This window comes from Neophocaena asiaeorientalis, unplaced genomic scaffold (genome assembly GCF_003031525.2).
Source record: "Neophocaena asiaeorientalis asiaeorientalis breed wild unplaced genomic scaffold, Neophocaena_asiaeorientalis_V1.1 scaffold77, whole genome shotgun sequence".
NCBI classification, from domain to species: Eukaryota; Metazoa; Chordata; class Mammalia; order Artiodactyla; family Phocoenidae; genus Neophocaena; species Neophocaena asiaeorientalis.
The window spans coordinates 1,129,606-1,155,040 of record NW_020174645.1 but is presented as its reverse complement, the minus strand read 5'-3'; the positions used below and the strand labels follow the sequence as shown (position 1 = coordinate 1,155,040).

Genomic DNA, 25,435 nt, shown 5'->3' with positions numbered 1-25,435 from the left:
TGGTTGCCACCTCCGGGGATTTCCTGGAATGTCCCTGCAGATTTCATTCCCAGGCTCCCATGTCAGCTGGCTGCAGGCAGGGCTGGACCAATGAGAGCTACTGGCAGGACACTGGAGGGTAAAAGAGAGAGATGCCAGGGCTTCTGTCCCCTCACACTGGGGTGTCTTCCTTACTCTGCAGTCAGCTGCATCTTTTTCTTTTGGCGGTCCAGCAGGTAACGCTTCTCCTCGAAACAGGACGGTGGGGACCCATCTCCTCCCCTTGTCCTTTCAGTCTGGAGATGCTGGGGGGCCCTGCTGTAGGCAATCTCTGAATTCCCTCAGCTGTCCCCAAAATGAAATAAGACGATGCTGTGAGAAGCCGGATGGATGCTGAGTGTGCAAACATACTTCCTGTCCACTATGATGGGCATGAATCTCTTTCCCACCCAAGAATGTGGTATATTTTTATGAAGAAACAACCTCCTTCAACCTTGGAAAGAAAGAACAATAGGAAACTATCACTATTGTCCAGAGTTGAAACTGAGTTTCTTCTACTAAACCGATGTCTTCTCCTACATTCCCTGTGTGGACAAATATTTTGACGTGCTTTCTGTTCTCCTGGTTAAACCAAAAGGGATACATAAAATAATTCCACTAGGGAAATAAATGTCGTGAAATAAATCCTGAACATCATCTCATCCCCGCATCACTGCCCCACAGCATCTGTGCCTCAGAGTCAAAATCACCTGGGAAGCTTTTAGAACTAGACCCTTGTCTGGGTCCCACCACGAATCAAAGAAATCAGAATCTCTGGGTCCGTATTTTTTTTAAGTTTTTGCCTAAGATGCAGAGAACAGGGGGGAAAGGACTGCTCCCCTCCTAACAACGACAGTAACAAAAACGCTGGATACACTACAGACTAACAGAGTTTCACAAACACATCGAAGAGCTGAGGTTGCATAGCAACCAAATAGCCCGAAATCCAAGAAAAGAGAGGTTCCTTCAAAAAGACAAGAGACACTGGCTCACCTGTGCCGGAGCTCGGGCAGAAGAAATTCCAGGTGCCGCGCAGGTGGATCCTGGTATTCAAGGTGGACAACCTCATAGCCAGATGGGGGATCTTGGCAAAGAGATGGAAACTTAGAAAATGTCAGATGGGAATGTTAGAAATAACATAGTAATGAAAAGCCCGCAGTCAGAGATGAAGAATGTCTTCAATGGGCTTATTCGTAGGCTAAACATGGCTAAGGGAAGACTCAACGATAGGAAAACAGGTCAAAAGAAGTTACTGAAACTGCAACACTAGGAGAAAAAAAAGAAGAGTAAGAAAACAGAGCATCTAGGACCTGAGGGACAATGTGAACGAGTCCAGCATATGTGTAATTGGAATCACAAGAGAAGAGAGAGAGAAAAGAAGTTAATACCTGAAAACAGAACAAGTGCTATTCCCCAAGATAATGAAAGCTATCAAACCACAGACCAAGAAGCTCAGAGGATCCCAACCAGGATAAATAAATGCAAGAGAGCACATCTTGACACATCTTATCCAAACTGCTGAAAAAGAAAGAGAAAGAGAAAACTTAGAGGGCAGCCCAAGAAAAAAGACACATTACAAACAGAGAAACAAAGGTAAGGATTTCAGTAGACTTCTTCTCAGAAGCTATATAAGCCAGGAGACAGCAAAGTAACATCTTTAAGTAAATACTTTCAGAACTAAAAGTAAAGGTTTTTCGGAAACGTGAAAACCAGGAATGCATCACCATCAGATCTCTGATATGAAGTTCTTCGGGAAGAAGGAATATATTACCAGACAGAGACTTGGATCTACACAAAGAAATGAAGACTTCTGGAAACGGTTAAAATGTAGTTGTTCTAAAAGATGACTGATTGTATAAGGCAAAAACAATAACAATAGGAAAAAGCATAAAAAATGCCTGACCCATGATAGAAACTAAATATTCATTTCCTTCCCCCATTTCGTTTTTTTCAGTAAAGAAAGTATGTTAAAAAAATTAACAGTAATAACTATAGACTGTAGCTTTATAGCATGTGTAAAAATTAAAAATGACATTAATAAAACTAAAAGTGGGGGAGAGGGAGTGTAAATATACTATCTGGAGGTTCTTACACTCTATGCAATGTGGTGTAATATTCTTTGGAAATCACATTGTAATAAGTTAATAGTCTGTATTCAAAACTCTAGGGCAATTACTGCAGTGATTTTAAAAAGGTAAGTGAGAATTCCCTGGTGGTCCAGTGGTTAGGACTCTGCGCTCTCACTGCCGAGGGCCCAGGTTCCGTCCCTGGTCGGGGAACTAGGATCCCACAAGCCACGCAGTGTGGTCAAAAAAAAGGATACAAGTAATAGCCCAATAGTAGAGATAAAACAGAATTACAAGTAATGTTCAATTAACTAAAAACAGTCAAGGGGGTGCACAGGGGACAGAAAGAATATCCTACAACTAGGAAGACGGTAGATTTTAACCTAATCGGATATGAAATTATATGACATGTAAATTGTCTAAACACACCAAATAAACAACAGGTTGTTGGAGTGGATATAAAACAACACCCAGTTATATGCTACCTAGAAGAAACACACTGTAAATATGAAGACATTAACGGGTTAAAATTTTTTTAATATACTATGCAATCACTACCAAAAGAAAACTGAAGGAACTATATTAATGTCAGAAAAAATAGACTTCCAAATAAGCAATAATACAAGGGGGAAAAAATGAGGTATTTTATGCTCATAAACGGGTCAATTCATCTGCAATATGTAACAATCCTAAATGTGTTTGCACCGAACAACAGAACTCCAAAATACATGAAGCAGAAACTAACAGGAGAAACAGAAAACTCCGTAATTATAATTGGAGAGGTCAACACTCACTAATGGAAGGAACATGTAAACAGAAAGTCAGTAAGGATATAGGATACTTGGACAACACTATCAATATAACATTCTCTTCAAGAACACAGGAGTAGTTAGCAAGATAGACCATATACTGGAACATAAAAAATACTCAAAAATATAAATGAATTAACATCCTACAAAATATATTCTCTGAGCAAAATGGAATTAAACTAGAAATCCATAACAGAAAGGTATCCAGAAAATCCTCAAACATTTTTAAAGTAAACAACAAACTCCTAAATAACATACGGGTCAAACAGGAAGTCACAAGGGAAATTATGAAAAAACTATAAAACTAAGAAACTATGTAAATTGCATGAAAATAAAAGTATAACATAGAAGTTTGAGAGACAGAGATAAAACAGTGCCCAGAGGAAAATTTGTAGCATTAGATGCTTACATGAGAAAAGAAGAAATGTCTGAAAAACTGATCCAAGCTTCAATGTGAAGAGACCAGATAAAGAGGAGAAAATTAAACCTGAAGCTGCGAAAGGAAATAATAAGGATTAGGGCAGAAATCAACAAACATGAAAAAAGAAAACAACAGAGAAAAATAAAATTGAAAGTTGTTTCTTTGAAAAGACAGGTAAAAATCTTAAACCTCTAGCCAGACTGACCGAGAAAAAAGAGAAAAGAACATGCAACTAATTGCAGGAATGAAATAGGTGGCATCACTACAGATCTCAAGGCATGAAAAGGCTAGTAAAAGAATATTACCAACATTATTTCCATAAATTCAACAATTTAGATAAGCCAGACCAATTCACAAAAAATACAACTACCAAAACTTACTCAATATAAGATAATTTGAATAGCCCTAACACTATTAAATTGAATCTATAATTTAAAAGCTTCTGAAAAAAATATCCAAACAGAGGCAGTTTCATCAGAAAATTTAAACCAAACATTTAAAGAAGTACTAGCACTGCATTTATAGTGTCCTCCAGAAAATAGAGCAGCAGGGAACACTCCACGTTTCACTTTATGAAACTGGTTATTACCCTAATACAGAAACTAGACAGAGATAGTACATAGAAGAAAACGACAGAAAATAACTTAGATACAAAAGCCCCACACAGAATATCATCAAGTCAAATACAGCAATGCACTGAAAATTATACCAGGACTAAGTTGGGTTTGTACAAGGAATACAGAGTGATTCAATACTTGGAAATCAATGTAACCCACACTATCAACAGACCGAGAAAAATCATACGCTTGTGGCAACTGATGCAATAAAAGGATTCGTCAAAGTTCAACATCCATTTATGATAAAATCTGCCCGTAAATTAGGAACAGAGCAGAACTTCTTCGTCTCCATATTTTTATGAAACCTACATATTTCATAAACATATATATGCATCTACAAGAAACCTACATCATAGTTAATGGTGAAAGACTGAATGTCTTTCTCCTAAGATTGGAAACAAGGCAGGATGCAAACGCTCCCCACTTTTTTTTTTTTTTTTTTTGCGGTACGCGGGCCTCTCACTGTTGTGGCCTCTCCCGTTGCGGAGCACAGGCTCCGGACGCGCAGGGTCAGCGTCCATGGCTCACGGGCCCAGCCGCTCCGTGGCATGTGGGATCCTCCCGGACCGGGGCACGAACCCGTGTCCCCTTCATCGGCAGGCGGACTCCCAACCACTGCGCCACCAGGGAAGCCCCGCTCCCCACTTTTATTCAACATCATACTGGAATTTCTAGCCAGTGCAAAGGGAACGAGGGGAAAGGCATAAAGATTGAAAAGTAGGCAATGAAACTATATTCACAAATGACGTGATTGCCCGTAAAATGTCGCCAAGAGTCCACCCAAAAAAAGCTACTAAAATAAATAAGTTTAGGATAAAAGGTCAATATATAAAAATCGATTTTATTCTATACATTTGCAATAAATTCACATTTTAAAAAGAATACTATTCACAAATAGCACCCAAAAACCTGGAACACTTGGGTATAAATCTAAAACGTTTGCGTGGCATCTGTATTCTGCAAACTATAAAACAGTGATGAGAAAAATCAAAGAAAGCCTAAATAAATTGTCAGATGTACCATGTTCGTGAATTATAGAGTTCATTGTTATTAAGATAGCAGTTCTCATTATTATGAAGGTGTATTTTCGCACTTTCAGTGTAATCCCGATCAAGATCCCAGCAGGATCTTTTTTCAGAAATCGAGAAGCCAGTTCCAAAATGCATATTGTAAATCAAAGGCTAGAATAGCCAAAATGTCTTTGAAAAAGAAAAAAACTGTATGATTCCCATTACCTGATTTCAAGATTTATTTTAAAGAACAGTAATCAAGACAGAGTGGTATTGGTAAAAGGATAGACACATAAACCAACGGAACAAGACAGACTCCAGAATATGCCTACCATACACAGTCAAATGATCTTGACAAAAATATAAAGCCAATTTGAGAGAAATAACAGTCTATAACAATAAAATATGCTGGAACAGTTGAGCAGTCATACGTAAAAACCTAAACCTTGACCCATACATTGCCACGTATACAAAAATTAACCCAGAAGAATCATAGACCTCAGTGTAAAACCTAAAACTATAAAACTTATTAGAAAAAAAAAAAAAAAGGGAAAAGCTGTTTGACCTTTCTTTTGGCAAAGATTTCTAAGATGACAACAAAAGCAATTCCATTAAAAAATAATTAGACTTCATCAAAATAAAAAAGTCTGCTCTGCCAAACATCTGTTAAAAGACATGACGTGCTATACACTAAGAAAAAAAATTCAAATCACATATATAATAAGCGACTTGTATACAAGGTATACAAACAAGTTTCTAAACTGAATAAGATGACCCAAATTAGCTGCCCATTTTAAAACAGAAAGAATTTGATCAGATACTTGATCCAAAAACAAGATGGCAAATAAGCCACTAAAAACGGCTCAACATCATTAGTGATTAGGGAATTGCAAATCAAAATCACCATGAGATACCATCACACATGTATTAGGCTAAAATAAAATCGCAACGTGAAAACAAGTGTTGGCAAGGATGCAGAACAGCTGGAACATTACACAGTGCTGGTACAAATGGTTCAACCATCTTGCAGAACAGTTTGGCAGTGTCTTATAATGTTAAACATGCAGGGTCCACACTGCCCAGCAATCTCATCCCCAGGCATTTACCCACAAAGAAATGAAAACACAGACCGACACCAAAATGTGTCCACAACCGCTTATGGTAGCTTTATTCATAATAGCCAAAACAATTAGCCACTCTGGCGTCTGTCACCTGGCGACGGATAATCAAACTGTGGTACATCCGTACCATGACATTACTACTCGGCAGAAATGAACTCCTGACACATCTGTAACAGATAAGAACAAACCTGACTCCACACTGGATCTTTTCTAAACTTGGCGCTCTGTTGTCTGTGCTGAGTCAGGCTGGCTCTGCACCTTTTGTAAAAGAACGTTGCATTTAGCCTGAAATATACAAAATAGCCCTTTGTCAAAGCTCTGCCTCCCGGGCTTGACCTTTAAAGGTATAACACTTTATATTCATACAGAGATAAAAAGTTGCAAAAGAGAAAATAACAATTGGAAGTGTTGAAGGTTTACAGGAACATTGTGATCAGACCTGCATGGACAGCTGCAAGAACATAGGGTTATCACATCCCCTCCAGGTCTGGCCGGGCACCGGGAAGTTTGAAACGGCCAGCCACAACTCGTCCCTTTTTAGAGGACAAATGTTGGCCAGGATGTGGAGAAAAGGGAACCCTCCTGTACTGTGTTGGTGGGAATGTAAATTGGTGCAGCCACTATGAAGAACAGTATGGAGGTTTCTCAAAAAAACTAACGAGAACTACCACATGATCGAGCAATTCTACTCCTGGGCATATATCTGAAAACAACAAAAACACTGATTCTAAAAGATACATGTACCCCAATGTTCACAGCAGCACTATTTACAGCAGCCAAAATACAGAAGCCAAAATGTCCATCAACAGATGAAAGGATAAAGAAGATGTAGTATGTATACATGAATACTACTCAGCCATTAAAAAAAAAAAGAATGAAATTTTGCCATTTGCAGCAACATGGATGGACTTGACATTATACTGAGCAAAATAAGTCAGACAGAGAAAGACAAGCACCGTATGATGTCACTTATACATGTAATCTTAAAAATACAACAAAATAGTGAAAATAACAGAAAAGCAGACTCACAGATACAGGGAACAAACTAGTGGTTACCAGTGGAGAGGCAATGTAGGGGTAGGAGAGCAAGAGGTACAAACTATTAGGTATAAAATAAGCTACAAGGATATACTGTACAACACAGGGAATACAGCCAATATTTTACAATAACTATAAATGGAATATAACCTTCAAAAATTGTTAATCACTATATTGTACACCTATAACATATAATATTGTACAGCAACTGTACTTCAATAAAAAATAAGGTTTATTGAGATATTTTATGAAAAAAATTTTAATTTAGATTTTAAAATTTAATTTAAAAAAATGTTTTTTAAAAGAGGAAGCCTGATTTCTAACTGGGGTAAGATGGTTCTTTGGGACACCATCTTCTCTGTCTGCTGGCTTTCTGAATGAAGTCACTATTCTTCACCCCAACACCTCATCTCTCAATTTGTCCCATCGTGTGGGAGCAGTACTAGCCTGGACTAGGTAACATCTCCAACAACCTGGAAGAATACGAAATGCACTGGGCTAAGTGAAAGTTACATAAGGTATAGTAACATGTATATAAGATTTGGTACCATGTATATAACACTCCGGAAAAAGCAAAACTTTAGTGACAGGAGACAGATCCATGGTGGCCAGGGGATGAGGGCAGAGGGAGGGACTAGCTCTGAAAGGGTAGGAGAAAACTTTTGGGGGGGGGGGGGGATAGAAATGTTCCATGTCGAGTGTGGCAGTGGTTACAAGACTATATGCATTTGTCGAAATTCACAGAACTGTACAAAAAGGTGAGCTGTACACCATGCAAATTTACCTCAATTAACCTGACACTCACCCACCCCACCAAATACCTTCTCACGAGATACCACTGCGCAGCCAGCGTTCAGAATCCCTGCTTTACTTCTCCACATGGACAGATGTTTTCCCTTGACGGCTTTTCTTCATGGTTCTCAGCCTCAATTTCACATCAGAATCAATTGAGGGGGAATCTCTCAAAACCCCCAACGCCTGGATGTCACCCCAGGATATTCCGATTTCCTTGGGCAACAGAATGTTGGAAAACTTGACAGGTGATACTAACAGGTAACCCAGGCTGAGAACTACCATTCCAAAGGCAATGCTTTTCCAAGAGGATGTTCCTCTCACTCTGGAGAGAAAACTTCTAAAACTATGTACCCACTTGTACATTTAAGAACTGATATCTAATACTTTTCATCACAGTTTCAACAGTTGCCAAGGATAAAGTTTCCTGTGTATTGTACACCTTGACATTTAAAATGAAACTGTTACATCACTCTTTTAAATGCATCCACTGGAATATAGATAACAGAATGACTTGACACCTACCTTCAACCATGTATAAAATCTTTAAAAAATCTTCTTTAACAATGGCAATCTTACATTGTTCCTTTTTCCCCTAAACTCACATTTCCATCCTGGTTCCCATACAGAATTTTATCCTATTGTAATATACCTTTTTTTTACTGAAGTATAGTTGATTTACAATGTTGTGTTAGTTTCAGGTGTACAGCAAAATGATTCAGATATACATACAATACATACATATACATACATACATGTATATAGGTATACATATATAGATAGATAGATAGATTCTTTTTCAGATACTTTTCCATTATGGGTTAGTACAAGATATTGAGTATAATTCCCTAGGTCCTTGTTGCGTATCTACCTGATACACCAGTAGTGTGTATATGTTAATCCCAAACTCCTAATTTATCCCCCCACCCACTTTCCCCTTTGGTAACCATAAGCTTGTTTTCTATGTCTGGGTTTGTTTCTGCTTTCCATATAAGCTGTTTAAATGATGAGACCAACAAGGTATTAATCTCTAAAATATACAAACAGCTCATGGAGCTCAATATCAAAAAAAAAAAAACGACCCGATCAAAAAATGATCTAAATAGACATTTCTTCAAAGAAGACATACAGAAGGCCAAGAGGCACATGAAAAGATGCTCAACTTTGCTAATTATTAGAGAAATGCAAATCAAAACCACAATGAGGAATCACCTCACACCAGTCAGAATGGCCATCATCAAAAAGTCTACAAACAACAAATGGCCGAGAGGGTGAGGAGAAAAGGGAACCCTCCTACACTGTTGGTGGGAAGGTAAGTTGGTGCAGCCACTATGGAGAACAGTATGGAGGTTCCTTAAAAAACTAAAAATAGAGTTGCCATATGATCCAGCAATCCCACTCCTGGGCATATACCCTGAGAAAACCATAATTTGAAAAGATCCATGCACCTCAATGTTCACTGCAGCTCTATTCACAATAGCCAAGACATGGAAGTATCCTAACGTAATGTACTTTTCATCTCGAAAATAATGTACCCATCATGCTATTACACTTTCCTACAACAAAAATATAGGTGTGTCTATACTGAACTTAAATTTTTTTGTTTCGTCTTACTGTAAGATTCTCAGTATTCAAAAACTTCATCAAGTTGGCATTGCAACAATGATATTATGACACAGCATAAATACGTTACACATTTCGATAAATATTTTTTAAAAATAAGAAGTACTTCTCTTCTTGTAAATGTACCTCTTAATGAGCTATGGGGTGGGAGTGTTATGCTGCTTTGATTAAATCTGTAGTTAACAATTGTACCTGGGGGATTGTGGAGGCTTTAACACCTGGGAGAAGTGAATCACACAGAGCTAGACGCTAGATGGATGAGAGTACCCTTCTATTGTAAATTCAAAGAAGGGGTGTGTGTGTGTGTGTGTGTGTGTGTGTGTGTATGTGTGTGAGAGACAGAGAGACAGGGAGGAAGAGACAGAAGACGCACAGGGTAGTTGTAAATTAACTTAGAGGGATCAAGTTTAGGACCAAATACATACAGAAGTTGAGGATTTGTAAATGCATTTCTTTTCAAATATCTCCACTTACATACCCCTCAGAAGGGCTTTGCATGACCCCTCCATTCAAATATTCTAGTGTCAAGCACACTCCTCCAAGTAAAGAAATAATGTACAAACAAAGTAGTAAACAAAAGCAAGCAATTCCTGGAAATTAAAAGTAAATATTATCCAGCAGAGATTGTCAATTCACACAGCCCCAGGGCCCAGCGAAATATAAATGAGCGAAGCTCTGCGGATTCCAGAAACACTGGGATTCCACTCCAGTGTTCATCTCCCCACATTCGATAGGCACCCAAACCCAGGGCACCAGTTCTCTAGTAGTCCAAGTCCAGGGATGATGTAACTAGGAAAGAAAAGAAAGGAAGACGGACCCAGTGCAGAGCATCTGGTGGTAACCGCAGCTGTCCTGCTTCGAACCATTGTTGACATGCAGAAGTATCAGGGCTGCTCACCACGGAAAAGCAGCAGGAAAATCCAGGCTCTTATGAAAATCTGCTGATCTCAAAATGATGACAAGACATTCACCGCGAAAGCCACACAAAATGTATCTGCAGGCCGCGTGTACCACCTGACACCACCTGTCAATCAAAAGCCACACCCCTGACATCCAACTACAGGAGGAAATCCAAAAGCTTTTAAAAAAGATACTCAATACCTTTAAGTTAACCTTAAAAATGCATTCCAATACACAGCAGGTGCAGACAAATACTGCTTGATTCCACTTAGACGAGGTACCTAGAATAGCCGAACTCACAGAGTCAGAAAGTACATTGGTAGATGCCACTGGTGGTTGTTTGCCAGGGGCCGGGGGATGAGGAGGGGAGAAGGGGGGGAAATGGGGAGTTAGTATATAAAGGGGACAGAATTTCAGTTTAGGAAGGTGAAAAATTCAAGAAATGGATGACGGTGAGAGTTGCACAAAAATGTGAATGTACTTAGTGCCGCTGACCTGTACAGTTAAATATGGTTAAAATAGTATGTTTTATATTACGTGACTTTTGATCACAACAAAAAAAAAAAACTTCTTTAAAAAAGATTCTTGTAATAACGTATAATGGAAGAGAATGTAATAAAAGAATATGTATTTATATATTTATATATATGTATAATTGAATCGCTCTGCTGTACACCTGAAACACAACATTGTAAATCAACTATAATTCAATAAACATTTCTTTCTAAAGAGCATTTTTTTCTTCCTTATCAGTTGAAGGCATATGGCACCCTACTGCTGCTTTATTTGTTTTGCATCCTTTAGAATCAGGAGGCTTGCTTTTAAATTCCAATCATTAAAAAGAGTATGAATGTCCTTTCCCTATCAAAAATCTCTTTACCGCATCCAAAATAATTCTGGAAAAATTACTGGAGGATAGTTAAAAGGTGACACTTGGCCCAAATGTGCACCGCAAGCTTTGGTCCTTCCCAAAATGTAAATATTAGGTTATCTATAATACCAGAATATCCTAGAAACTGTTCTTCCACATTGTTTTAAGGTTACATTTATCTGAAGTACAGGCAAAACCCAGCTCCCTAATGTGTGTTGTCTAATTAAGGAATTCAGCAGAACACTCGATTTATGAGGACCAGATATGTAGAAATTAAAGGGAAAAGTCAGAACTCAACGGTAAGCTGCTTTTACATTTCTGTACACCAGAATCACCGTTTTCCCTCATTTTGTTGACACAGCCCCCTTGAAAATGTAAATAATATTATTTAAGCGGTTCTCTCTCCCTTTCAATAGAATTCTCAGTTGTTTCACTGATCTTACATTTCAAAACGTTGAATGCTTGTAAAACAAGCAATTGTGTGTTTTGATGCTTGCTTTTAACAGCCCATAATGCAAATATTTATTCACAACAGTTATTTCCATTGTGCAGTTTTTACATCTAATTAAGGACTCTGAAAAATTACAATCATGGAAAGAAAAGCATACAGTACATTTAAACAAACATCAAAGGATAAAGTAACTTCTCCAAGAGGGGACAATTCTCTACTGGGAGTTGTCGTCTGGGCAAGAATACAAAATTCTCATCTCCCCACTTTTGGTAAAAGTATTCTGAATTATTTTGCATTAACTCCCTCTCATTTTCTTATCGGGTGGTCTGGGTGGGTTCCTACTCCAGGCTCCAAAGGGGGAGCTTATCGGCTAAACTTGAGTCAATCAGCCTGCACCTATCCCGTCCTTCTGTGCCCAGTCACTGATTCAGAAGACTCGCAGAGCAATGTGGACCTTTAAGAGGCAAGTCCGGAACTTTGATGGAATTGTTGAGAGAGATGCCCTATTTACTGAATTTAGGGTAAAAAGGTGTGATTCTGAGCTGGGGAAGCATCTTGCTTAAATGAAGGACAGTGTGTGTTAGAACAGAACCAATACAGTTAAAGAGAAGCAAAGAGAGTCTAGGTCCCTTTGGCGTCCCGTGAGCACCAGGATCAAGCCTTGCCTGATGTCAGTCACCCCCAGAATTTCAGCTATGTGAACCATTACATTTCCCTTTTCCTTTAGGCAGAGACCATTAACGTTTACCAAATACTGGGTCAGCCAAAACGTTGCACCCGAATGAACTTTTTGGCCAGCCCAATACATTCTCCTCTACATTTCCCAGTTCTCCCTGCAGTCAGATGGAGGCTCTGTTTCTAATGCTGGTCAATAGGATGTGGGTATAATGAAGCCATTTCCAAATCTGGACTTTAAATGCATCCCGCGTAATCCCCTAGGTCCTCTCATCCCCTACGGTCATGTGTTCAAAATGGCATAACTACAAAGTCAGAGAGGGTCAACTGGACTCTAACCAAACAAGAAATAAACCTTGGTCAAATTAAGCCACAGAGACGTGGGTTTTTACTCATCTATATATTACATATGTAACATATATATATATATGTATGTGTAATGTATGTATGTTACATCAGAGCCTACCCATCATACTAGCCCGTCCTCACTAATGTATCCCTTAGGCAATTTTAGATTTTTGTTTTGTACCTGCAACCAAAATATGTCTAGTTATTCATCACTAGAAAGTATTTCCTTAAATAAATCAAACTCAGGTGGAATTCTTCCATCCAATCCATGGCTTCTTGGGGAAGCCATGCACTCTGCTTCCTATTCCCAAAAAGGAGCCTCAGCTGAAGACCTGCTTTGATTTCTTCCTTCACAGCATCTGTTGAAGGTTGACTGAGGATAGTAACCTAGAGGCCTTTGGGAGGATAAAACGGTACCTCCTCTTGAGAGCCTCCAGTTCAGAGAAACCCAAAGAATACTTTCAAATCCTAGAAGACTGTCTAGAAAAATCAAAATTGAATCAGCTATTAATTGAGCACATGTTCACCAACACCATAACCAGCAACATGAGAAACACACAATGAGGGTCCTTGTTTCCTTCCCACAGTCCTCTTGGGAAGAGAAAAGTTACACAGATGAGATATTTTAACATGACTTTTTGCAAGGTCACTGAGATCAATTTTAACAAGATGAGAGTTTCTTTGGATACCGAAGACTGGCGCATTTCACACCAATTATGGGTCTCTTCCTGAACTGAAGAGGCTGGTGTCCTGACAGCAAGGTGGGCAGGAATCTCTTGATTCTGGGGTTCCAGATCTGCCTTGGGTGCCACTGAACAGATGCACCCATCTGAAACCCAGAGAGAGACGATGAGCAAGGGGAGGCAGCAGCTACACGAGATCAGTCCTTCTTTCAGAGAGAAGAGTGTCTGGTTCAGTCGGGATCGCCCTGAAGGAGGGTAGCGCTGGATCCTATGCGCGCTGAAAGGAAGGCAACGGTGATAGTGGGATCTGGGCCAGAACAGGAGATATTGTGGCTGGGGGTTTCTGCTGGCTTCTGCTGTTTCTCCCCCAGCCTGGGTCCCTGGTGTGCACGGCGGGTCTATACACTCCCTCACACAATTCAGGAAATCCACCTCTGCCAGAGCAGATTCTGTTGTCAGCAACTGAGAACCTTGGCCGACAAAGAAAAAGCAAAGATCATAGAAAAGATGTTTTAAGGGTTCTAAGGGGAAATCAAGGCTGCCATTCCTTCCTCTCTCCGCTTAATCAAACACGTTTCCATACCTGTATTCGTTGGCTTACCCGAGACAGGTAGGAGTTCACGTCTCAGTCTCCAGCACTTCGAGGGCAGAGTTGATTTCATATTCATTGACACATCCTCAGAGCCTATCTTACTGTGTTTGCAACTTGCCCTCAACAAACTAATTGTTGGATAAATAAATCAAAGCCCTTGGTGCTTAGTATGGGTGACAGTCCCTGTGGCAGACAAAGTAGGAGAACTAGGTCAATCTCAGGGCTGAACTTGAAGAATTTTTGCTGTATTTAAGCAGCAGGGGCCCTTTTAATTCTATCAACGTCCCAGAATCAAGGAATTCAGATTTATTGTTTAATAAATTTATTTTATTTATTTATTTTTGGCTGTGTTAGGTCTTCATTGCTGTGCTTGGGCTTTCTCTAGTTGCGGCGAGCGGGGGCTACTCTTTGTTGCGGTGCACAGGCTTCTCATCGCGGTGGCTTCTCTTGTTCCAGAGCACGGGCTCTAGGTACGCGGGCTTCAGGAGTTGTGGCTCGTGGGCTCTAGGGCACAGGTTCAGTAGTTGTGGTGCACAGGCTTCATTAGTTGTGGCACGCGGGCTCTAGAGCACAGGCTCAGTAGTTGCGGTGCACGGGCTCCAGTAGTTGTGGCACGTGGGCTCAGTAGTTGTGGCGCGCAGGCTCAGTACTTGCAGTGCACGGGCTTAGTTGTTCCACAGCATGTGGGATCTTCCCAGACCAGGGCTCAAACCCGTGTCCCCTGCACTGGCAGGCAGATTCTTAACCACTGCGTCACCAGGGAAGTCCCAGAATTCAGGTTTAAATGTCCTCCTGTTGTTTTGATTCTGTTCTATGATAGTGATTCCCAAACAGCAAGTCCCGGAGAGATGCATCTTCCCAGGTAACTAAATCACATCCTTCTCACTGAATTTCTAAATGCATTTTCATTTTCCCTCATAACCTTGAAACTGCAGGCTCTTTACCTCCACATTATCTGCTGACCAGCGTCCTCTTCGCATAGCATCCCCAGGAGCACCCACTGTAAGCAATTCTGCATCTTCCCACCGGCCACGGACTGCGTGACCTCACCTGCTCCAACGGCACAGCCTTCAAGAGGCAAAGCATCGCAGGGCCCTGGACCACACTTGGAGAACAAGAGCTGTGGGGCCTCAGAAGCCACATCCTCGATGTGACTCTCTCCACGACACATTTTGAATACTTTACGGGGCCACCAAGGCACTCGGCAAAGATTGTGAGGTACAGCAGATACCCACAGTGCCATCGCTAAGGGCATCAAGGTTCAACAAAACGGATGATTTCATGTATCGCTAACACCTGCACAAAAAGGTAAAGGCTGTCTGGAAAACAGCTTGTCAACCAAAGCTCTACCCATACTCTTTGGCCTAGTAATTAAGTAACTGTGACTCTCTTTAAGAAAGTAACTCAAAGCAAAAATTATGCACAAAGATAATTATTTCCTCATAATAGCAGAAAACTATAAATTATATAACTGTCCAACAAGAGCTGAAAATTTTCAGCTATGGCGCAGACATTAAAAATATATCCCTGATACATTTTTAAAACATGAGGAAATGCTTATATAAACATATGAACTCAAAAAAGTCAAAAACCAATTATGTGTCCCAGAGACAGTGTGAACGACTGCTTTAAAAATTCATAGAAAAACAACTAGAACGAAAGACATCAAACAGTTGAGGCAGTCATCTTCGGGTAGTGAGATTATTTATTTTTACCTCTCCCTCATGTCAGGATTACTGTGAAGTAGCTTACAAAAAATAAATGCACTGGGATAGAAGAAGTAAGCAAGGAAGCAGACAAGAGAGACAGAACAAGGAAAATAAAATAAAGCCAAGGATGAAGCTGAGTCACAAGATGTGTCTCTTAAATTTCCTAGACTTATAAATAGCAAAGTTGCCTCAGAGACTCCTAGGAGTTCAAGCAAAGACAGACACTTGGAAATTCACTTAGAAAATTCACGGTGTTCATAGGATAAAGTGTAAACTATTTCTCAGGATAAACACAGCTTTTTTTTTCTTTTTTCCTGGTACTAAGGCCTGAGAAGTATTCCTTAGAAAAGGAACTTGGGAAAGAAACAGGTTTTTTTGTTAGTTTGTTTTTTTAATTTTATTTATTTTTTATACAGCAGGTTCTTATTATCTATTTTATACATATTTGTGTATATCTGTCAATCAAAATCTCCCGATTCATCTGATAAAGTCCTTAAATATCCCTCCACTCTGTCTTTGCACACGTCCCTCTCAAGCTCCTGGCTGCTGTCCTTCCCTGGCTGGCATTTACGGCCCCAAGTTCAGCGGGGCTGCGCTATCCACTTATCTCAAGCGTTAGACTGTTCTAACTTCTGATCTTTCCCAGAGCAATTCTGCCACACAGCATCCCTGCTCTCTTTCTGTGAACCTGCTCCTCTAACGAAAGAGCATCCCACCTGTTGTCACAGCCAGTCTCGATACAGACGTCCACCATGGACGGGCTGCGACGGGGTCCTGGGACGAGAGCCTGCAGACCGTGCTCAAGGTCGACACCGGCCATCAGACACCATCAGGCACCCATGAACCGCCAAGGCTCAGTACCACCCAGGCGTGTCTGCCCAGCGTGTTGACAAGGGTGCTGGAGTGAATGCAAACTCGGTCCCCAGCTTCAGAGAGCAAGAAACACACGTGTCTTCCTTTTTATGGGCTGGAACTTCGTTTCTATTTGGATTCCCCGTTTCACCCAGTAGCCAAACAATATCCCCCGCCTCCAATTATTACAGAGATCATGTGTAAGTTCTGAAAGATGCAAAGTGCCCACGACAACCAGGAGGGTTCACTTCAACGACAGACTTTGTCATCGGTCCAAATGGCATACGGTCTCCTGCGGTCAGTACAGGCAGACCACAGAGACGCCTCCGTGATCTTGACCGCAAGGCCTCCTCAGGCTGATTGGGCTTCCTTCCGCCATGTCTGCTCCAGCTTCCTCGGCTGATCTGGAAAATATTCTGCCACTCTCAGCACCTCGCTGGAGCTCACTGCCTGGTCACTGCACACAAACATGCCTTTCTGCTTTTTACAGTAGGTTCTCTTCCTCTAGGAATCTCCAAATATATTTGGGAAATCTAACTTATATTGCTCTAACTCATCCTTGGAGTGAAGTGACACAGAGCATCTCAGAAGCACTCTGGCATCTGAACTGACCTCTAAATCCTTCCCTCTCCCCCCAGTGAAAAAATATTTACTGAGGTGAAGAAGGAGAGGGTGTGCTAAGAAAACACATGCCCACGAACATATGCTTTTCCAAGTCTTTTGTCTTTTGCTGGAAATCTAAAGTCAGGAACCTGGCTTTTCTGTCCTGGGCTTTCTGCTGTAGCAAGAGGCAGTGGTTGCCATGTTTTACCTGCTAAAGAGATGAGACTTAAAGGGTGATGAGGATTAAAGGCAGGCAGAGAGTTGGCGACATCAACATCGGTTTTGATATCAAAACCTTTTCCTGCCACAATGTCCTAAGAGATTGTGTCCAGAGCCTTGAGAATCTCAGCGAGTTATATCATAACTTAAGCATCTCCCCACCTACCAACACGGCTTTCCTGACCAAACACACAAACAAAAACAACAAAACTGAAGTCTGACTGCCACCTTCTTTACTTAGTGAGTCTGCTCAGCAATTCTCCCATAAACATGAAAAGATACTATTTTTCACGTGAGGAAAATAACCAATGTCACTAATGGCTAAAAATTCTTTGTGACTGCCTGTCTTTCCAAATGTATATCGAAGTCTCATTTCTAGGCTTTAGTTCAGAGAAAGAGAGAAAAGTTTTTATTCCCTTTCAACTGTTTCAAATGTATTTCTTAACCTCGGTTACTGCTGTCCTGTCATGAAAATATGTACTTAATCTCTTTTTGAACATACGTCACAAATCTTTTTACTTTAAGTTCAAGGGCCTTCCTCCCCTATAGATACTTAATTTCTGGAAGTTGATGGGACACACATCTTGGGTGATAGGTTTGTATAAAAGGGACCCTTTGAACCTAACTACACTGTTGGTGGGAATGTAAGTTGGTGCAGCCACTATGAAAAACAGTGTGGAGGTTCCTCAGAAAAATAAAAATAGAATTACCATATAACCCAGCAATTCCACTCCTGGGCATATACCTGGACAAAACTATAATTCAAAAAGATACATGCACCCCCTGTGTTCACTGCAGCACTATTCACAATAGCCAAGGCATGGAAACAACCTAAATGTCCATCGACAGATGAATGGACAAAGAAGATGCGGTACATATATACAATGGAATATTACTCAGCTGTGAAAAAGAACAAAATAATGCCACTTGCAGTAACATGCATGGATGCAACTAGAGATGATCATACTAAGTGAAGTAAGTCAGAAAAAGGGTGGAATCGTAAGTATGGCACAAATGTGGAATCTAAAGTATCTAAAGTATGGCACAAATGAACCTATCTACAAAACAGAAGCAAACTCACAGACATAGAGAACAGACTTGTGGTTGCCAAGGGGGAAAGGCGGGAACTTGGGGTTAGCAGATACAAACTACTATATATAAAATAGATAAACAACAAGGTCTCACTACTGTATAGTACAGGGAACTATACTCAGTATTCTGTGATAAGCCATAATGGAAAAGAATATAAAATAAAGAACGTCTATATGTGTACAACTGAGTCACTTTGCTGTACAGCAGAGACTGACATAACACTGTAAACCAGCTATACTTCAATTAAAAAAAATTATAAAATTAAAAAAAAATCAGTACTCTGACACTTAAAACATTTTTAATAAATAAAATCTAAAAAGAAGCCAAATCTTGAAAAAAAGTTGACCAAAAAAATTAATTAAAAAAATAAATAAAAGGGACCCTTAAAACTGACATTTAAGTGAAGACGACCCTGGCCTCAGGTTGCTGGGTGATCCTCTTAATTCTTCCTAGATTTCTTTTTTTTAAGTAGATTTTTTAAAATAAATGACGAAAGTGATATAGAAATATCCTGAGTCTTTGGTCTCGTGTCACGACAAATCCACGCTGGATTCCTGCGATCACCACTCACTTCTGCTATAGCACCTTCACCCAATATTCGCCCCATAATTCAAGCTTGTTGTCTGGCATCAAAAGTCAAACTCACCAATCCGTATGTTCACAGAATCCAACATTCTCCTTTTGGAAACAGGAAAAATATTTGTCTGCCTTCACGCTACATGCTTCTCCCTCGTTCTTTACAATTTTACTAAAAAGCTACCCAGACTTTTAGTCCTGGTGAAACAGAGGCCACGTCAGTCTCCCCTCCCCCAGGGCCCACGCATGTTAGTGAAGCGGATGAATGATGGGATGCTGGGATTCAGAGAGCACAGCTGAAGCCTCTTCAGCAACCTGGCCTAGGAGACAACCACACAGTTTCACATCATCAGATCACCCCCTCCACCTCTGTAACAGCCTTGGGATTAAAATCCATGTTTTAGTTCCTTTTAGGTATCATTCCCGATGGCTGCTGGAAAAATGAAGGCTGAGAAAATTAAAAAACAGGGTATTCACTTATTCATTCCTTCAACAATGAGCCACATCCAAGGCTCAGAGCTGAAACTCCACGGAAACCCCTCTGCACTCAAACCTCAGCACGTCAGGCACCGCATGTAATTTTTGCCTGACAAATGGATTCATTTTTAGTTATTATACATAATCACAAGCAGAATGTAAAACAGTTAACGGTGTGGGCGGAAGCATCAGAATTCAGACTGTGACACTTTAGTTGTAAGAGCTCGGACAAGTTACTTCTCTGAGTTTCCATTTCTGCATCTATAAAATGGGGTGAATAAAATCTAACCCACTGGTTTTATCTGCAAATTCACAAAAAACGCTTTCAGCCACCACTCAGTGCAGTGCCTGGCATACAATTTTAAGTTACTTTGAAATTCGCTGTTATTATTATCGACAAAAGTATTTCCTGCAGCACTCTGAAGTACTGGGAGGGGAAAATAAAACCCCAGCATCAAACCATTTTACCGCTGTGCATTTTCTTTCAGCAATAGTCTACAGTCTTAAGGATACTTAAAAATGTATTGAGCCCTTGCAGTGTCCAAAGTACTAAACTCAATACTGAAGAGAAATCAAAGAGAGAAAAGTACACAGAGGCTGCCTCTAGAGGTACTAAAAATTTAGGAGAGGAGACAGAAAATGGTTTTAGAATGTGTCACCCCCGTAGAAGGTTGAAAAGTGCTTCCCCACCCTCACCAAAAGATATCTATATCCAAATCCCTCAAACCTGTGAATGTCACCTTATTTGGGGGAAGAGAGGGGGAGAGGGGTCTTTTCAGGTGTGATTAACGTAAGATGGGAGATGATCCGGATTATTCCCGTGGTCCCTAAATGCAACCACGTGAATCCTTACATAAGAGGGAGGCGATGGGAGGTTTTAGACACAGAAGAGAAGGAGGCATGAGGACAGACCCAAGAAAGATGGGAAGACACTACCTTCAAGTGATGTTGCCAGAAGGTAAGACCGCCAGCGCCCATGAGGAGGGGGCACGATTCTCCCCTAAAAGTCTCCTGCCAACACCTTCATTTCGGCCCTGGGACCCTGATTTTGGACTACTGGCCTCCAGAACTACGTGAGAATGAAGCTGTGTTGTTTTAAGTCACCATGTTTGTGGTGGTCATGTGTTAAGGCAGCCAACGGGAAATTTACAGACCCTCTGATTAAAATCCATCCGTACCCTCCTTCTACTCACCAGTGCCTGGGAAGGGGCGACCACAGAATCCATCCCCCGCCTGGACCATCCTGAGAGTGCAAGAGGCTGCTATCACTAGCCTCATCAGGACGCCACGGGCAACTGGTGGTGGTCCAGGTGAAAGAGGACATGCCACGGATATCCCCACACCCTACCTGACCGCTGCCCATCTCTAGTTCACTTCCCACCCTGTCCTTTCATGCAGTACCACAAGCTCCACGGCTCTCTCTCCCGGCCACACTGGCCCTCTGGAGTCCCCGTACGTGTCTGCACCCTCCCACTCACATGCCCCCTCCCCATAAACACCAACCCATCCCTCAGATGCTCTAAGTCCAATGCCAATATACCTGCGCTCAGAGATGCTTGCCCTGTCCCTCTAGCACATCGCAGTTGAAAGTTTACATTCCTTTACATAACAGTTTTATACAATGCATAATTACGTTTTTATATAATTAACATCTTTCTCTATCTCCTCTATAAACTCCCAGTTCCGGGAGGCCAGTAACCGTATCTGTGTGGGTTTCTCTCACTACTGTTATCCTACGGCCAGCATGGCGTGGGGTATACAATTGGTGCTCCAAAAGCAGTTATTGTGATAAAATAAGAAAGGAGAGGGGACCAAGAAAACCAGGAGAGCAAAGGAAGAGGGAACTGAACGCCGAACTGGTGGGTTTTGAGCCCATGACTTAAAACCATGGACGGTTTGTGCACTTTACAAGCTAGAGGAATGACTGACACTGAACCACCCTGAATCGAGCGACACGTTAGTACCTTCCTAACCCTGTGTCCTCAGAACACCAGCAAACAGTTCTTGCAGAATTCCATGCTCACTCAAAGCCTGTGGCCTTTAGTATTTGAGTCATCAAATTTTATGGATTTATGGATGAAGGGATGGAATGATGGACGCACGGAAGGAAACATGGATGGATACACAGATGGATGGATGAAGACTGGTTGAATAAATGGGTGAGTGGATAAATGGATAGATGAACTTAAAATATAGGGTAGTATAAGCTTCTGCAATAGCGTATTTTTGGAGTTTTTGTTTTGTTTTTCATTTTTTCTTGGCTTTCAGAGTTGAACTAAATTAAACAGAACCTAATAATTAGAATTCTAAATGTCTGTGCCTGTCAGTATTTTTTGTAAGATCATATTTAGTACCTAACTTTTTAATTCAAGAAAAATGAAACTTCTTGGTCTCCCCATTTCCTCTCCTTTTAATTTTGACAGTGTTTAAATGTAAGCAAAGAAGTTTAGTCTGTCTCTCTCTCTGTGTCTCTGTCTCTGTCCCTGTCTTTCTTTCCCTCCCTATCTCTCTCTCTCTCTCTCTCTCACACACACACACACACTCTCACACACTCCAACATGCTCCCTCCTGGATACTTCTTCCTCCCCTGAGAGCCCAGACAAGGTGTCACTGTAAAGCAAAGCGCCTTCCAGTCCAGAGCTGTGGGAGGATATTTCCTAAATAAGAGGTGATGCTCAGCCGCCCAGATGCTTCACTGCTGACCTGAGAGGGAAGCTATCAAGGTGGAAACACTCTGCGCGAAGGTGCCCTCACAAAGCCACTGCCCAGAAGGCTGGCTGCACTCTGCCACGGGATGCAGGCAGAGCACGTGCCCAACACGGCCCACGGACGGGGGTCCATCACCGCAGCAGCTGCTCTCCCGGGATCCCAGACCTCTGAGTGTCTGCTTCTCAACGGCATTTGCAAGAGAACGTAACTCCGGGGGATGCAGGTCAGGGCCATCACAAACAGCCTGCATGGTGCCACCTTCCTGACTCTGTACTGAAAACCTGCCTGGCTCTCTGCCCAGCTCTAGTCTTATTAATTTGTCTTTGGGCCCCTTTACTTTCCATGCCCTGCCCCCCACCCCCCATGAAACGAATAGCAACATGTTAAAACACATCTGCAAGCTGGCACAGCGATAATCCGCATCAGGTTCCCCAGGAAGACTAGACTCTAGACATAAAACACCAACTCTCTGACAACTTAATATAAGGCTGTTCTCCAGGAAAAGGCTGGGACTGCACCCCAGTGCTGGTAAAAACCTTTGGTTTCCTAACAGAGTTCCCAGGTCCTACAGGATAGAACTGCAAGCAATGAAACTTTATTTTTATTTGATTTTCGAAAGATCTATGAGGTTGCTCTATGACCAATCACTTCCGGCTCATAAAATTTCAACATATGGGTTCAAAGACGTTAGCCTGGTAATGAAAATGCGCACATCTGTTCCTTCAAGTCTCCATCTTTGGAAAGAACTAAGGCAATGCAGTAAATATAAAAATATGCTGAAACACATATTTAATATTTGGTAATAATCTCCATCTTTCCATCAGACCCAGACAAATTAGGCACTTTGGATGGTGTCTGTCTATGCATATGTTTCCTTCCAATTAAAATCCTCTTAAACGTAGTCCATCTTGGATGTCAAGCTTTTTTAGAACTTTCAGGTGGTCGGAGGATCTGAGAGGGGAAAGAGATGTGAACATATGGGGAAAAGAGCTGAATGGTCCATGTGTTTAGAATTCATATCTGCACCAGGAAATTTTCTACAACTGGAAGGTTTCAGGGGCTGTGAAACTCAAAATATGTCACAGGCTGGGCTTACAGCATCCTTCCACAAACCGAGACCTCCACGTCAGGGTTCCTCGTGTTAAGGACATTTTCAGTGTCTCCACTTGAAAAGTTCAGAGCTATCAGGGGAAATACGGTTCTCTTCAACCCTGCTCAGTCTAATAAAGAAATCAGTAACAGAACTATGTGTGTACCTAACCGAGGAAACATAATAGTTAGGTCATATTTACACAGCTATTCTGAACCTTCACGAAACCTTTTTACTGCGGCATAAAAACAGAGAAGTCTATTCCTATTATCAAACCAAGTGACAACCAATAAAAAACATGCCTCGTAGCCATAGGAAGGCAAGTCTGCTGGGCTGTTGTTGCTGTGGATCTGGGGTTTTTTAACCTCATGTCTGCCTGGGGTGTATTCACTGAATTCCTCGAGCTTTTCTTCCGTTTCTTGTATACATCACAAATCCCCGAGGCGCTGGTCCTCAGAATTGTTCTAACTCATCATTAGGAGACGTGAGCCCATTACGACCGCACTTGAAAAGACAGCCAAGCAGGGTGGGCACAGGTCACCCTCTTCCTACGTCACACCAGCACAAAAGCCGGCTATTGTCAGATCTAAAGCCATGGAACCTCAGTGATGCCTGAGGAGCTCAGAGAACAGAAAATTCCTGTAATTAAAAAGGCTCTGCGCGTGACAATTGGCTTTGAAGTTTCTGAGAGAGATCTCATCTCGAAAATCTTCTCAGGAAAAAAACAACTCTGTTTACAGGGATTTGGGGACACACATGGGAGACTGCTAAGATGCTCCACTTTGCTCCTTATACATTTCTCTGTAGGAAAGAGGCCCCTGTGGGAACCCCACACAAATAAAGAGACCTGATCAGTAAGGAGAAAGAATGGCTGGTCCTTTCTACAACCTCCGGTGTGAATCGAATAATTTCCCTTCAAGGAATTCGTGTCCTGAGCTTCCAAACTTGCTGTGCCAATGACAGGCTGGGAGGGAGACAGATGAGGGAAGCAGATGCGGAATCCCCGCCTTCCTCACAGCTGCAAGTCAGGGGCTCTGCTGGGATAACGCAGGTGACAAGCAGGGTTTAAACTTCGCGTCCAACCTGCACGGACGCTGCCACCGGACAGCCACAGAAGGCAAAGGGAGAGAGAAGCCTCTCTCAGAGAAACGCAGGGCCACCTCTCCGGAGCTAGCCCCGTGCCACAGACACAGGAGCCCACGATGCACGCGACAGCACTCCCATACACAGGCGTGCTCCGGCATGATTTCCTCACGGGTCCGTGCCAGTAGGAAAAGTCAAGCCCAAATTCCAGAACCTTTCCAGGAGGTCACTTCAGTCCCTTCCTCTGACATCTAGCTCAGCCCTCCCGGGGCCCACCTCTCCTTTCAAGGTTCTCCACGGCCCCCTCCCAGAGTGGAACACGCGGTCGGGTGAACGAGGCTATTTTTCCGCCCGGGCGGTCTCACTCAGGGCCTCCAGCCCCAGTCTTCCGGGGAGGCACCTGCTACGAAGGGGCAGCGGGAGGACCTCGGCCGCCGCACGCGCGCGCGTGTACACGCACAAACGCACACCCACACCCACTCTGCCGGCCGCCCCCATCCATGCACGCCCTCCCACACACTCACTCCCAGCAAAGTTCGCCCCGGGGCCCCAGAGGGCGGCGGCGTCCCCTTACCTTTGGAGAAGAGGGCGGCCAGGCTGACGAGCACGGGGGACCAATGGTGCCACAGCGTTCCCATCGTAGACGCGCACATCCCGGAGACCCGGAGCGCAGACCGGCGGCTCCCCGGCGCCGTCTGGGCGGTGAAGACACAGTCGCCAAGCGCCCGGAGGACCGGAGCGGGCCGGGAGGGCGAGGGAGCGCCGGGCTAGGGGCGCGAGCGGCCGCGGCGCCCTGCGTCCTCCTCCCGCCCTTCCATGGCCTGCGGGAGGCGACACCGCGCGCCGCTCCGGAGTTGCTCTCCCGAGTCCAGCGCGCGCGCAGGCAAACCCCACCTCTCTTTCACCCCCACCAGGATATTTTTACTTTCATCCACGCGAATTTGTTCCTTGCCGTTTACCCAGCGAGGACTGGCCCCCAGGTGGCCCCCA

General features: G+C 42.4%; 1 protein-coding gene across 1 annotated transcript in view; it reads right to left on the bottom strand.

The window, feature by feature from the left end:
• The window catches only part of LOC112408739 (transmembrane protein 132D), a 651,963-nt gene extending 626,865 nt beyond the window's left edge, over nt 1-25,098 (bottom strand). Inside the window, exon 1 of the mRNA XM_024758481.1 lies at nt 25,020-25,098. Within this exon, the coding sequence (XP_024614249.1) occupies nt 25,020-25,098 (79 nt within the window). The remainder of the gene's footprint in view (nt 1-25,019) is intronic.
• Between the last annotated feature and the right edge of the window lie 337 nt (nt 25,099-25,435).